The sequence below is a fragment of the Pithys albifrons genome, chromosome 8, assembly GCF_047495875.1.
Source record: "Pithys albifrons albifrons isolate INPA30051 chromosome 8, PitAlb_v1, whole genome shotgun sequence".
NCBI classification, from domain to species: domain Eukaryota; kingdom Metazoa; phylum Chordata; class Aves; order Passeriformes; family Thamnophilidae; genus Pithys; species Pithys albifrons.
Genome location: NC_092465.1, coordinates 16,320,556 through 16,335,661, shown reverse-complemented (window position 1 = coordinate 16,335,661; position 15,106 = coordinate 16,320,556). Strand labels below are relative to the sequence as shown.

The window sequence follows — 15,106 nt, the reverse complement described above, 5'->3', positions numbered from 1 at the left end:
GGTGTTTTCTGTCCGAAGGGGCGGCGGGAGGACAGCGGGGTCCGGCCCAGCGGGAGCGGGACCGCCGCCGGGCCGGGCCGGGGACGGCGGCGGCGGCGGCTCCCGAGCGCGGGATGTCCCGGGGAACCTCCCCGGCAGCACCTCCTGCGCTGCGCTCCGGGTCTGCTCTATTCATTCGGTCTGGGTTTTACCGGAGTACGCCCCGCCGCGCTGCCCGGTACGCGCGGGGCTGTGTCTCGCGCCGCCGGGCCCGGGGCTTTCCCGGACGGAGAGCGGGAGGAGCGGGAGACCCGTGGCCGGGCCCGGTGACCGGGCGTGCCGCGCCGTGAGAACCGAGCTCGTGGTCCCTCTTACGCTTCCTGCGAAACTTTGTCTCCCATCTCTTAGCTCTTACCGACTTTGCCAGGGCACTTTTTTCCCCTCCTTTTCTTAAATCCGTTAACATCGATTAAGGATTTTCGAGGGCTGCTGTCTGACATTGTGTTTGCTCACCTTCCAGCAGTGAGAAATCAGCGCGTTGCCGCCCGCGCTGGGAGACACTTTATTAATCTTGAGTTTCCTTTATTGCTGTCCAACTCTTCTTCACTGTGTTTAAAAGACGCAGTAAAATGGTTTTACCAAACTTCTACAGGAAGTTAAAGCCACACTTCTGTCTTCCCTTAGCCATTATTTGGCCTGCCAAGTTATACATTTCTCCTTTTTAATAGGTTTTTCAGGTGGAGCACAGTTACTCCTGGCAGCTCTCCGTGAGAAAGGATGGCTCTGTTAAAGGTGCACGGACCTGTCCGGATGCGCAGCATGCAGACTGGGATTACAAAATGGAAAGAAGGGAGCTTTGAAATTGTGGAGAAGGACAACAAAGTGAATCTAGTAGTTCACTACAATGTTGGAGGAATTCCAAAGACGTTTCAGGTATGTCAAATATTAAGGCTTTTTTTTTAACAGTGGAAGGATTGTGCTCTCTTGTGAACAGCTGTCCTCTTCAAGGCTATTAAGTGTCACACAAACTTCCCTCTGTCACTGTTTCTTGTTCCTCACTTCCTGAACAATAATCCCTTTGTATAGCTCTCCAGTAAATTATTTACACGTATTGTTAAAGGATCTACCAAGATTGGCATCAAGATACCACTGAATGGGAAGAACCAAAAAAGCAGAGAAAAGTTACCTAAGTATGTAACCTTGTGGCTCATGTTTCGGGTTTTTGGAACCTGTAACCTTTCTGTTACTGGCACATTTACATTATCTAAAGGTGAAGATCCTGAACAGTTTGTACTCACTGTTTTCCCAGATGAAGTGGAATGGTGTTAACACACTTGTGGCGTTTTGCTTGCTTATACAAGACTCTACTCAATGTTAGTTGTTACATTTTTAGGTTTTAAATGCAGGTGACTCTTAAAGATTCCCTTGATGTATTCAGTCTAAATTTTTCACATCCTATAGTTGTTTTCAGTTCAGGCTTCCCAGCTGCACATCAAAAGAGGAGATTTCTTTCTGTAAGAAATACATATCTGTCTTAAAAAATGTATAAAGGATACAAGAGCAGTTGGAAAAAGTATTCCATTTTATTTAGCAAATTTGCAACAGCCTCAGCTGATCTAAATGTTGGCTTCTGTTTTTTCACGACACCGTTATTTTTTATCAGTAGTGTTCATCAGTCCTTCCTCAGCCATTTATTTCTCTGTGTGGACACTGAAAAAAAGTTTACTTCATTTTTGAATAATTAGGTTCTGCTGTCTTAGTATGCTGAAAAGTCTCAGCCAGGAATCTGGCAGCCCGTGTTACTGTGAAATGAAGGCATGAGGAAATCATTAGCAGTGGATGTTCCCCACCTGTGTTGCTGTAGACCTGAGAAGAATCATCTGCCTTCTTATATGCAATGCTGTGGCTGCAGGTTTTATTTATTACAACACTGAACTGTGTTACTCCTGAGGAGAATTCTCTCTACTTTCCCATGTGCATTCCCTGGGTGCTTGTTCTCACAGGCTCCTTTCTGCCTGGATGAGTGATATGGTGTGACAGTAACTCTAAAGCTGGTTCCATGGGGAGGATGAGCCTACAGAACAAATAACCATGGCCCAAAGGGACAGGTTTTCTCACATCTACTGTCTCTAGCACTTGTCAAATCTCTCTATGAGCTCAGTAGAGGGTTTTCATGGGAATCTGGGAAAAGGACTGAACTATCTAGGGGAAGGGGTGACAGAGCACCGTGCGGGTAGGACGGCAGCAAAGAAAGAGGGGGAAACGGTCCATTGTTAGACCAGTTGTTTTTGTTTGGATGGTGGTTGTTGTTCATCAGGACCTGCTTTCTGGTCCTGTTCCCCCATCAGCACCGTGGAAACTGGCACAGCAGCCCTGCTGGGAGGGAGCAGCAGGCAGGGACAGGGGCCTGCCCTTTGCATTGCAGGCTGGTGGAGTTTGTGTGAGCTGGCCCGGGGTGTCAACATGCCTCTTCATGTGTAACAAATTCCTGATAATCTTGCTTTAGAAGTAGCATTCCCTGTTTTTTGACAAGTTGTTCTGGGAGAACTGTGGCTGATTTCCCTGCTGCTTTTTAAATTTTCTGTATTGGGACATTTGGTTGGATCCAGGGTTATATTTATTTCTACAGTGGCTGGTGTGTCATCAAATTTCTTATGTCAGGTGATATGTTTAGTGAAGTTTCAGAGCTTTGACTAAGTTGTCCTAGATGCTCAATCTGTATGAAGATAAATATTTTGTTTATCTGTACCTCCCAAGACTTTGTGACACTGACTGGGTCATAGCAGGTGCATGGAGAGTGTAATGGAGTTCTCTCATGACAGCATTTACAGTTGCAATGGGTTGTTTTACCCGGAGATGGTGAAGTAACTGTTATACTGTTTCACTGGGCTCAATGGTTCAAGAGAGGATGATAAACTTGTAGCCTGTTACTCAGGTTCAGGTCTTTAAAGAAATTTTCTAGCTTACATTAAAAAAACAAACAAAAAACCAACACCCCACCCCAAAGAAACCAACCCAAAATACAAGGACTGAGCAGGAAGTATTTCAGAAGTGTAATGTTTCCAGCAAAACTGACCCTTAGTTTCTGATTTACTTGGTTTTCTATCTTCTCTTACAAGCTGCTGTTGTGTCTAGGTTGATTTTCCAAGAAGGTAGAGTTCTTAATGGAAAAAAAATCCTGCTGGTGCACTTGGAGTGTCTTTCACTATCTCTGTCTTTTTGAGTTACCCTAACTCTCTGTGGATCGTAGAGCCTTTACCCAACAGCCAGTTCTAATAGATGACTTAGCAAGAAGTAGCAATTAAGTACAGTTGTAATAAAGTAGCAATGGCATCACTGGGGACCACGAATTCTTATTAAAATTGTTCTTGTGCTCATCCATAGTCCTGAAAGTTTTGACACCACTTAATTGTTATAATGTTGCATACAGACTAAGCATGTTTCTTACTGGCTTACTACCTCAGCAGAGTTTTTAAGCCATGTCAAATCTGTCTTCTCTGAGAGCAAAATGTAAAGTGAGTAGAAGTTTATGTTTAACTTTCAAAACTTTCCCCATCTGAAATTGCATTTTAAACTTCATGGAGAAGTTTTAGCTGACTGGGACTTTATGAAGTTGTTACTCCTTTACATTCAGAAATGCCACACTCAATAGGAAAGCAAGTTTCAGAAAGCTTATCCAGGAACATGGGGACTGTTGAGTTGCAGTTATACTGTCCTTTCAGTTCTGCCAGATGCCAAGGTCACAGATTGCATTCATTTTGTGAGGTTTAATGTTTGTTTGAAGTGGAGCAATAAGTATTTTGGTGCAAGTGTTTCTTACCCTCTCTATTTGAAGTATTTTGTTTGAATTTGTAAGTATTTTGGCCTTTTAAAATTGGATTTGTGTTTATAGTCACTTTCATGTTTTCAGCTAAGCCATAACATTAAAACTGTGACCTTACGACCTAATGGCAGAAAACTGTGCTGCCTGATGCTGACACTAAAGGATACGAGCTTCCTGACAATTGATAAGGTGCCATTTAAAGATGCAAATGAAATGCGGATGTATTTGGATGCAGTCCATCAAGACAGGATTCATACTGGTAAGTGCAATTGTTGTAAATCATGTTGTAACAGTTTCAAGTGGAGCAGTGTTGTTTTGTTGGGGTTTTTCCCCCCATTGTCCTGGTTTAATCATATCCAATGACAACTAAGCCCCAGACAGCTGCTCATTCACTTCCTGGTGGGGTTGGGAAGACAATGAGAAGAGTGAAAATGAGGAAAATCTTGGGTTAAGACAAAGACATTTTAGTAGGTAAATCAAAAGCTGTGCATGCAAGCAAAGCAAAACAAGGAATTCATTCAGCACTGCCCATGGGCAGGCGGGTGTTCAGCCATCTCCAAGACAGCAGAGCTCCATCATGTGTAACAGGGACTTGGGAAGGCAAACATCATCACTGTGCCTCCCTTCCTCCTTCTTCCCCAGCGTTTTATGCTTAGCATGATGCTGTATGGTGTGGGTATCCCTGTGGTCACTTGGGGTCAGCTGTCCTGGCTGTGTCCCCTCCCAGCTTTTTGTGCTGCCCCAGCCTCCTCATGGGTGTGGTGGTGTAAGGAGCAGAAAAGGTCTGACTCTGTGTGAACCCTGCTCAGCAGTAACTAAACATCTCTGTGTTATCAAGACTATTTCTAGCACAAATCCAAAACATAGCCCCATAGTAGCTACTGTGAAGAAAGTTAATTCTACTCCAGCCGAAACCAGCACATATTTTAGTGCATTTTTTCCTTGTTTTACTGGCTTTCTTTGCATTTGTCAATGCTTCTTTCTGGCCTTGGACCCCATTTTTTGCTTTATACTTTTGTTATGCTGAACAATAAGCAGAGATTAAGATACAGGATTTGTTTATGTTGAAAGTATGTTAGTATTTGAAAAATTCTTATCTGTTTATCAGCTGTGCAGAGTCTCTTTGCTTTTCATTTTACCTCTTATTTAATTTTGTTCCTTTTAAGGACAGGAACCTTAATGCCAAGTGACTAAATGACCAGTATCCATAAACATGTGCTTATGTCTGTGCACTCAGAATATTGTAGTCTGTTGGCAAGAAATGTAGCATGTCCTTTCCAAAATCAGCTCCAGCTAAACAGCACTTTACAAATAAGAATGCCGATCAATTAAATGGCAATCAAATCAAATATTGTGTACTTTTCCTGTCAGCTGGGAAACCCGCTCAAGGATCTGGGAGCTTTGGAGGTGTGCTGGGCAGCAGAACCACACAGAAGGAAGCAAACAGGCAATTCTCCCATATAGAGAACCAGGTTTGCTTAATTGTTCAAGTTTTTCCTCTTGATTTAATTTCATTTATCTCCCCATCTCATTCTCTTACTATATGTTGTAATAACACTGTAAATACTTACTTGGCATCCAAGGTCTTTTTAATATACAGAGCTTGGAATAAATGTGTACAGGGTGGTTGGCAGTGGTGTGTCTTTTTTGTGAGAAACCGTAACTTCTGTACCAGTAAGAAAGATCAGTGTCTGGCAGTGGAAGGCAGAATATGTTCTTCATATTTAAGCTGTCAGGCAAAGAAGCAACAGAAATAGAAGAAAAGTATATGATTAAGACTTGCTTCTCACATAATTCTGAATCTCCCTTTTGAACACCATACATATAAGCTGACCATGTGTTAGTCAGAACAGGTCTTAATGAGTTGAGCAGACTAAAGCCAAATGTATATATCGAAAAGCTGCTGACCCAGGTTTCCATCAGAATAAGGTTACTGAATTTGTGGCATTGTGCTCACATTTATGTAAATTTTGCAGACTTTATTCAAAAAATGGATTTCCTTCAAAATATTTTTGTTCTTCTTTTTCTCCACAGATTTCTTGATATACCTATCAGCTTTAATTTACTTTGTTATCTCTGTGAATGTACTTGTATTACTGCCATGAGGGAGAATGGCAGTAAAAAAAATTTACATGTTACTTAAAGGCAGTCTCACAGTTAAAGCTTAATGCTGTGTATACATACATTGGTGAGATCAGACACCTTTAGTTTTCAAGTCTAAAATTGAACAACATTCCTTAGTCAACCAATTGTTAGCCCTTTCCATTGCGTCACACGTGAGGCTGCCTTGGCCCAAGGCTGCCACGGCATTGTTTTAATTATGTGGGGTTTAATACAGCTTTTTAATTTTTTTTATTGAAATACCACCCAGGATTGATCTGGGGATAGATAGGAATCATGCCTCAGGCTTTCTAATGTCAAAAATTCTAAAGGAGATTTTAAAAACTGAAGTTCAACTGACTTATCTTTAGAAAATGAGGAGGGAAAGTGGTTACTGCAGTAGAGTTTCATGCTTACAACTTGCATGACACAGTCAAAATTTTACCTCGTCTAATTAGTGTTAAACTGTCCAAATCTATTAGAAATAGCATTTCTCTGCCTGTACTGTAGCAAGCAAAGCAGTGATAGAAATTATAGATTAGACTGAAGATAGTCCCATTTTTCACTCTTGGGTTGTCTCCCTGTCCTCCCTCTCCTTGGGTTTTACAGACTCCTCCCAAAAGAGTGACAGTGGAAAGTAAGGAGGAAAATACATTTCGCAAGGTGCTGGGTACCCCAGCGAGAGGCTCTGTTAAGAATTCTGCTGGAGCTGGAACACCGAGCAACAGGGTGAACATTTCAGCATCTCCTGTGTCATCGGTCCCTCACAGAACGGGCTTGTCCGAGAATCGGTACGAGGATTATCCTCTTTGTGATATTTTTAAAATTTAGCTCTTTATAGAGCAGCAGGTGGAACTCAGTACGTTGGGACCTAAGAAGGGAATATATTTCTTCCTCTTGTTTTACTGTTACTTGGAACAGGATATTAGCACATGTTTTTCTTGCCACTGACTGGTACTGGCACTAGAGCTTTAAGTACAGCTTAAGAGTTGGGTAGCCCAAATTCTTCTCCATGTATTATGAAAGTGGAGATTGCAGAATACAGGTGCAAAATGCATAGAAAGCTTTGAGGAATTCTGTGCAGTTGGAAGAGGGCCATTTACTAACCGTTCCGAAAGAATCACCACTTCACAAATTTTTCTGTCATCAGTGAAAAGAGGAAAAGGACACAACCTCCTGGTTCAGAAATAAGTGAAGATTATCCCAAAGAGAATGATTCTTCAACGTAAGTAACAGTTGTTTCTGATTTTAAACTCCTTGTTCATTTATAAGGATATATTTTTCTGAAAAGAATTACTTCAGCCATATGGGACAGGCCAGTCAACTTGTGAACACATGGGCTGCTTGAAATGAGGTGTGTGTTCAGGGTTAATAAGGGAAGTACAAACTACTCTAGCAGCTGATTTTCAGCAACTGGCCCATGCAAATTGTGTCATCTTTCTTTGGTCAGTTATGTCAGGATTGCCATATGTGCTATATGTTTATAGTAATGGGTACCTTCTTTAGTGAGCTTGCTTTGACCCTTTTCAAAACAAAATTGATAAAGGGAAATTGCCATTTGGAGATTAAGCTTCGTGTGTTTTAATTGTAAGTAAGAGGGTTTGTTTAAATGAATTGGTTAAACATATCTGTGAGTGAAGTTCTACTGTTCCAAGGTCAAGTATCAAAGGTTACAGCAGAGAAATGCTTTAAAATAAGTTGTAAAAATCAAGCAGGAGTATCCCATGTCTTCTATAACTGGACTGCCTTTCACTCTTTTGTCTGTAGGAATAATAAAGCCTTGAGTGATCCAGCATGGAAGTACTTGAACAGTAGCAGAGAGAAACAATTGAATCTGAAGCAGGCTGAGGAAAATAGGACATCAGGTAAAAAATAAATGTAAAGGCCAGTTTTTATCTAGCTTTGACTGGTATGATTTTACCTCTTTGGTGTTGGTTAAAAGTTGCTTGCAGAAGTGATTTTTCCTGATCTACTTTCCTTATGTAACTTTCTTGCTTCCTCCAGACCTATATATGTGATGCAAACAACTTGCCTTCATTTTCAAAGCCTGCCCTGCTCTAGTGTGGCCCTGACTTTGCTGATGCCAGCCCATGTGCCAGCTTGCTTGAAAATTCAACAAGTAGCTTCAGACTTTGCTCCAAGCTGCCCTTCCCCTTGGGAGGGTATTTCTGTAAACACCTGAGGATTTCCTTTTTGCTTGCTTTCTTGTTTATTTTTAAAACTTCCCTCTGCTGTTAATGCCCACGTGAACCGGAAGCTGTCTTTTGCTTCCCTGTCTTTTCCCCAGAAGTTACAGGGGGAGCTCTTTGGTGCCAGGACTTTTGTCCTGTTTTACCAAAATTCTGTTGGATACTGTTGTGTGACAGTGCTTTATAGACAATACAGAATATTGACAATATTTGGATAAGCTAGTAAGCAGCACCATTCTTCAGTTTTATGAATAAATGCTTAGGCTTTTTCTCCATAAAGACAAGTATATTCAAGATCTTGTTTTTATGGAGAATATTGGTGGCTGCATTCATTTTTTAGTGCAGTGCTGATGGCACAAATACGTTGCTGGAGCAGCCAGTAAGGTCAATGTTTACCTCTGAGTGAAAGTCTGGTGCACTTTTCAAGAGTCAAGTTAGAATCTGTGAGTCTGGAATATACCTACAAGTTCTGGTAACAGTATTGCAAAATTCCTTCATATATCTGCATTTCTGAAAGTTGCATGACTGAAACCACTTTAAGCTGCGAGTGAAGCAAATGGTTGTTCATTATCCAAACTACATTACACTGTGATTCACTCTAATATGTTGGGTGAATCTTTTCATTCTTAAGAGTATTTTTTTATGTGGCACCATCTGAGGCATTAGAGTCTCAGGATCTGGCACAGATGAAACAATGAAATACTGATATTTTGCCCCAGGTATATAGGAAGTTACTGTGGAATTGGGAAGCTGTTTTCACTTCTGCATATTTACCTTGAATTTTGAGAGCAATGTATTGGAAATCAGTACTGATTTTCTTGTTTCTGTGAATCTTGTCTATGTGAACAAGGAGTAGGTCTTTATTAACTTTCAGGTAGTTAAGACCATTGAAAGACTTTTTAATATTTTGCGTTGCGCTTGGGCTTTGATGGAGGTTATGGTATTAAATTGAGTTAAAACTCCAGTATGTCTTTACTTACATGTGATTAATATCCACATTAGTACTTCTGTGTGTTAGTAATCTAACCAATTCTGGAAAACAGCATTTAAGGATTTTTAAACGCTTTGACTAAATACTTTCAAACAAGTTGCATAAGTAGCTGAGTAACCTGAAACAAAATGTCCTGCCTCTCTTTCTGTTTTAAAGGTATTTTGCCACTGCAGTCATCATCCTTTTATGGTAGTCGGTCCTCGTCAAAAGAGTACTCCACTGGCAGTTCCACCCTGGACAGGTAGGACTGATTCAGTAGCATGAACTGTAAATAGTTACCTCCCAGGAATTAAGCCCTTCAGTGTCCTGTGTGTTGATCATGTAGTGCTTATATGCATAATGTGGGTTTCTTGTTTTCTTTCCTTCACCAGTATAATCGAGATATTCAGTGTGGCTACAATTGCACTGGTTATAGCTACAAACTAGTTACTGCTTGCAATAGACTTCCTAAAATCACCAGAGTCTGTTACAGTCACTGTGAATTACTCTAGATGGTTCAAATTCTGTATAGACTCTGGACCTTTAGTCTGAATTCTTGCTTTGTTTTCCCCAAGTATATGGATGGCATGCAATTCTATGTTTTAATAACAGTATTTTAGTAATGGTGAATTCTGCTGAGCTTGAGACTTTTCTGTGTTAGGTGCTGTGCAATCAGAATCTTGGTCTCTGCCCTAGATAGATGAGATACAAGACCTAGGAAGAAAACAGGCATTGCCCATGCTTTGAATGTGGGGAACTGAGGGATTAGGTTACAAGAACAAGATGCTGGTAATGAAGATTCCAGCCCAGATGTGAATTTTAAGTGTATCTTGGGAGTGGTGATCTCAGGCTATGTGATCATTCTTCCTCTCATCATACAGTATGGAGAATTGTTAAATATGTGATAAACAAAAGACTTGGTTACAATGCCTGCACACTTGTGGTTATAAAGTAATTTAACCAAGCTAAGTATTTAACTGCTCTGGAAAGAAATTCTGACACCTCTTTTTCATTGTGATCCATGCTGTTTATCTGGTGTGGCTTTACAAGCCTTTGTCTTCCATAGTGATGCAATTCCACTGTCATGGAGTATAGCTGTTCAAGGCAGAGCATTAGAAGTCATACTCTTCTTATCCTTTTATATTTTTAGGTCTAGTGTATCCAGCCAGACCTCTTCAGCCAAAAGAAGCCTGGGATTTCTTTCTCAGCCTGCCCCTCTTTCTGTTAAGAAAATGAGGCCTAATCAAGATTACACAGGGTGGAACAAACCCCGAGTGCCCCTTTCCACCCATCCTCAACAACAACTGCAAGGGTAAATTTAGTTTTCTTTATCTAGCATGCACACTTTGATCACCATAATGTGCACATTCTTCTTACAATTATTTAATTAAATAATCCTGAAATTAAGGAACACTGAGGCAGGGAACACTTTTCATAGTTTGGAGGATATGTATTCTTGAATTTACTTCCTGAGAATTTTAGGGATATAACAATTTCCTGTAATGCATGTTCCTTTAATGATGATTAATTTCTTCATCTTTATATACATTTATTAGAAGTTTGATTGTAGAAACTAATTGATGCTGTCCTAATAAATGCTGCCTCCCGTGAGTTTTCGATAAGAAACTCAGGAAATCAGCTGGAGTGAATGCCCCTACATGTTGGTAGTGTTGTGTTTAAGTCTGGGAGGTTTACACATTGACAGTGACTTGTTCGATTTTTTTTTTCCAGATTTTCAAACTTGGGAAACACCTGCTACATGAATGCCATTCTACAGTCCTTGTTTTCAATTCAGTCTTTTGCTAATGATTTGCTCAAACAGGGTATCCCCTGGAAAAAAATTCCACTCAATGCACTTATCAGGTAAAATTCACTATCTGGTAAGGCTGTTTTCTCCTTCATTACTGAGAAACTGGTTTTGTAATACTGAAGTGCTTTTATAGAGGATCATTTGCATGTATAGATAATAAAAGAAATCCTAGAGCTCTTTGTATTTTGGAGCTGTACTTTTGTAATAGGAAATAGGTTCTTAAAACTTCTAATACAGAGCTACAGGCATTCTTTACTGTATTTCTAGTGGCAGAGTGAAAAGCTTCAGAAGAAAATGCAAGAAATTGTGAAATAAATTAGATATAGAAAAACTTTTTTTGAAGCTTTGCCAGCTGGGTTTAAACTGGTCACTAATTTCACCTGGTCTGTGAGGGCTTATGCCTTCTTGGGAAATATCCTTTTTTAGTAGCTATGGAAAGTGTTCAAGTTTTGCATACTTAATCTTTCTCTAAGTTCAGCTCTTAATTCAGTCAAACCTTGTGTCAAGAAACTCCAAAGTTTTTTGTAATATACACCAAGATCTCTTTTCTCTTTGAAATTTTGAATTCCTGTCCCATTCAGTTTCCATTTACACCTATCAGAAAGACTGACTGATGTTTGCTCCATTATTCCACCCTCTCTGATATTTGGGATATTTATTATATGTGCTCTTGTGTGCCTAGTTTCTTTTCTTTCACTAAGATGAAGGATTATCAGAATTGTTTCTGTTTAATGGTTTTTTATATCTTTTGGAGAATTTTTTGGTTTTAGTCTGTTATCTTGAAGTCTTTCTACACTACCTGGGATCGGAGGTTGTTCATGTGCCTCTTGAAATGTCCTTTCTCCAGTTTTTGTAGAAAGCTCTCTCAAGGTTGTGCCCCATATACCTAATGGTAAACAGTGTGGGTACTGCTTGTGCTGTGGTACCTCTGATGGAGGGCAGTGTCTGATCCAGTGAACTACAACTCAGAGTTGATACTCAAAGCATCTACTTTGGCTTCTCTTGGTTTGGGTGTATCTTCTAACCTGATGACTGGTTTTCTGGTTGAACAGTGATTGCCTCTCAGCTACATTGTAGTTTCCTAACATGCTTCACTGGGCAGCTGTAGAGAGTTAGGACAGCACATACTGTACAGGGAGCTCAGCAGAGTAGCAGAAACTTGTTGAGCTGCAGTAAACTAACCAGATTCTTTGGGTGACTGAGTGTTAGTTGTTGGTTTGGGGTGCAAGGGGATTGTACAGGTTTTCTGTCTTCTGCTCGCTGTTCACAAAAAAACCTCTGGGGTTCTTTTTCTGACATGGAATGTGACATCTTCCTATTGCTTTCCCATGGATGTAGCATGACCAGAACTTACGAACCAGAGCTTGGAATATATTCAGTGTTTATTTCCTGTGAAATTGTAAAGCAGTTGTAAAAGAGAACTAAATTACAGTAGCTGTGAGGCAAGGGTAAAGTCAGTTTCACAAGTTTTTAGCAAAGCTACCAGAAGAACTATCTGTAAATTGAACCAAGGTTCTTTTTGTTACTGCTGTTTTCTACTCTGTTGTAATGTTTTCATTGCCAAAAGAAGTAAGCCTTGAAACTGAGTCGAAGTTTAAAAATAAAAACTATTCTGACCATACAAGTTGAATTTAATGATCTTGTGTTGCTTATTTTGCTGCCGTGTGATTTCATATCTTCTAGCAGCACAAATGTTTTCAAAAAGCATTGTGGGGGGGTTTTCTCAGTGTAAAAGATAGACCAGAAGTACATTCTTAGAATTTCATAAGGTTTTTCTCTTTACACTAAAAGATTGTGGATATATTTTTTTTAATTTGGGTCCTCTTTGATGATGACCTCAAATGAGATATCAAAATACTTGAAATGGAAAAGGTTAATTATATATGGGATATTTTCATAGAGAACACCTGAACCACTTACTACCAGGGAAAAGCTTTTAGAACATCTTAAAAGGAGGTATCATGAGTTCTATTCTGTTTCTCTAAAGTCCTGGAAAACCAATCAATGTTTCATTGCCTTGACTTCTGCAGACGTTTTGCCCATCTGCTTGCTAAAAAGGATGTCTGCAGCCCTGAGGTTAAGAAAGAGCTGCTCAAGAAGGTGAAAAGTGCCATTTCAGCTACTGCAGAGAGATTTTCTGGGTACATGCAGAATGTAAGTACTACATTGTCTGGAAACACTTATGTGTAATTTGTTCCGTGTTTAGACTGCATTGATCGTCTGTCAAGCTTCAACTCTGTTTTACAGTGACATGGGCTTTTTATTGAATGGCAGTGATTACTGCTGTTTGTTAGAGTAGAACTGCCTTAGTACTGATAAATGGAATGAACTAAACATAATTTTTCCAGACTGTGTCTGTTTGAAAGAAAGATACTGAATAAAGTTGTACAAAATCGCTTTGTTGCATTTACCCTGTTTCTAGGATGCACATGAGTTCTTGAGCCAGTGCCTGGATCAGCTAAAGGAAGACATGGAAAAGTTAAACAAAACTTGGAAGAGTGAACCAGTCCCTAATGAGGATAACTCCCCAGGACGTGCTTCTGATGACCTCTCAGCCACCAAAGTTTATACATGTCCAGTTATCAGTAACTTAGAGTTTGAGGTTCAGCATTCTATCATTTGCAAAATGTGAGTGTGCTTGACAGCTTTTGTCACACTTACCTTAAAAGATTAGCAAGTGTTCCCATGTGATGTGACTTCATCTGCAGGTTATAACCAGAATTAAGAATGATGTTTTATCCAAAGCTAGATATTTAGAAAGATATTCTATGATCTAGAAATGCTGTAAACCTCACATTATATTGTCTGCTGCTACAGGCTGTCTTTAAACAGTCTGGTACCATCTAGTTCTTCATTAAATATCCAGTGAAAAGCCTTTGTGCTTGGGTCTTTGTGTACCAGTTATATGAGAATAGAGAGAAAAGAGGGTTTCAGCCAAGTAATGTTTCCTCTTAAAAAAATAAAAAAAAAAGAAAGTGTTTTTAATTTGCTCTTTCTAAGGGCTTCCAGGCAATGGCATTTTCCTCTGTTTTTCTACTTTATTGCAGAAAAAGATGTAAACCATTACATATGTCTGGGTATTTGTTGCAGACCTGTGCAGCAGATTTCCATATGGGACTTTATTATTTTGTTTCTAAGAACAGTGTGAAAGTATTTTTAAGCTTTCCCTTCTGCTGGGCTGGGCTCACTTCTTTCTGCTAAGAATGCTGAATGAAGAAGAGGCATTCAGCTACGTAGCAATCAGATTGATTTCCTGTAATGCCTCTCCCAAGCAATACAAGGGGTTTTGTTCTTATCATTACACAAATGTTTCTACTTCTAAAGCATCAAAAAGAAATTTGAAGATCCAACTTTGTCATAAGCATTAAACTGTTCCATTTTGGTAAGTAAAAACAGGATGATCAAGAGGCATATATTTACTGAGAAGTTACTTTATCCTAAAACATGTAAGTGGTCATTAATTCAAGTTTATTTTTTCTTCAGACTTGCATAAACATGTTTCTTTTTTAGGTGTGGTGAAATGGTCACTAAACGAGAACAGTTTAATGACCTTTCCATTGACCTTCCTCGAAGAAAGAAATTGCTTCCTTCCCGATCGATCCAGGATTCTCTTGACCTCTTTTTTCGGGTATGTAGTTTGAGGGAGTTTTTTATTCATTGTAGAGTTATGTGTAGGTTATGTTCTATACAGAAATTTTGATTGTGCAGCTGATTAGGTTTCTGTGACAGTGGTTGCAGGCACGTGAGATAATGAACTTTGCACTTTCAAATAGCATACAGGAGGTGTTATTGCAAAATGCTGTGCAGAAATAAACTGATCCTTACAATACTGATATGAGATAGGTAAACTTCACCATTTTGTGGTGAAAGAGCTGAGATATAAACAAATACAAAGGAGAGAAGGGAGACTGTCAGATTTAGGTAATCACTCAGGAATTGCTACTTCCCCTCCTGGGCCACAGTGCTTCAACAGCTTAAGTACTGCCCTTAATTAACATGGAGGAAAAAGTTCATGCAGATGCAATAATTAAAAAAGAGTAGTTATAACATGTGGATGCTTGTTTTGGAAGTAGAGCTTCAAGGTGAGGTTCCAGCAAACTAAAAATGAGCCTTATGTCTGTAAATTAGTGTTGTATTTTGTTAGATCTTGAGACAAACTTGTGTTTTTTCTTCATATACATATGGTGTTTTCAGCAGACTGAATAATTGATGTGCTTATTCTTCCAAAAGCTGGT

The 15,106-nt window shown here is 39.7% G+C and overlaps 1 protein-coding gene across 1 annotated transcript in view; it reads left to right on the top strand.

Annotated features, from left to right (window-relative positions):
• The window catches only part of USP37 (ubiquitin specific peptidase 37), a 36,238-nt gene that overhangs the window by 254 nt on the left and 20,878 nt on the right, over window positions 1-15,106 (top strand). Inside the window, exons 2-13 of the mRNA XM_071562832.1 lie at window positions 708-912; window positions 3,890-4,061; window positions 5,174-5,274; window positions 6,512-6,693; window positions 7,053-7,127; window positions 7,670-7,767; window positions 9,239-9,323; window positions 10,212-10,373; window positions 10,793-10,924; window positions 12,902-13,025; window positions 13,294-13,499; window positions 14,382-14,499. Of these exons, the coding sequence (XP_071418933.1) occupies window positions 757-912; window positions 3,890-4,061; window positions 5,174-5,274; window positions 6,512-6,693; window positions 7,053-7,127; window positions 7,670-7,767; window positions 9,239-9,323; window positions 10,212-10,373; window positions 10,793-10,924; window positions 12,902-13,025; window positions 13,294-13,499; window positions 14,382-14,499 (1,611 nt within the window). The 5' untranslated portion in view covers window positions 708-756. The remainder of the gene's footprint in view (window positions 1-707; window positions 913-3,889; window positions 4,062-5,173; window positions 5,275-6,511; window positions 6,694-7,052; window positions 7,128-7,669; window positions 7,768-9,238; window positions 9,324-10,211; window positions 10,374-10,792; window positions 10,925-12,901; window positions 13,026-13,293; window positions 13,500-14,381; window positions 14,500-15,106) is intronic.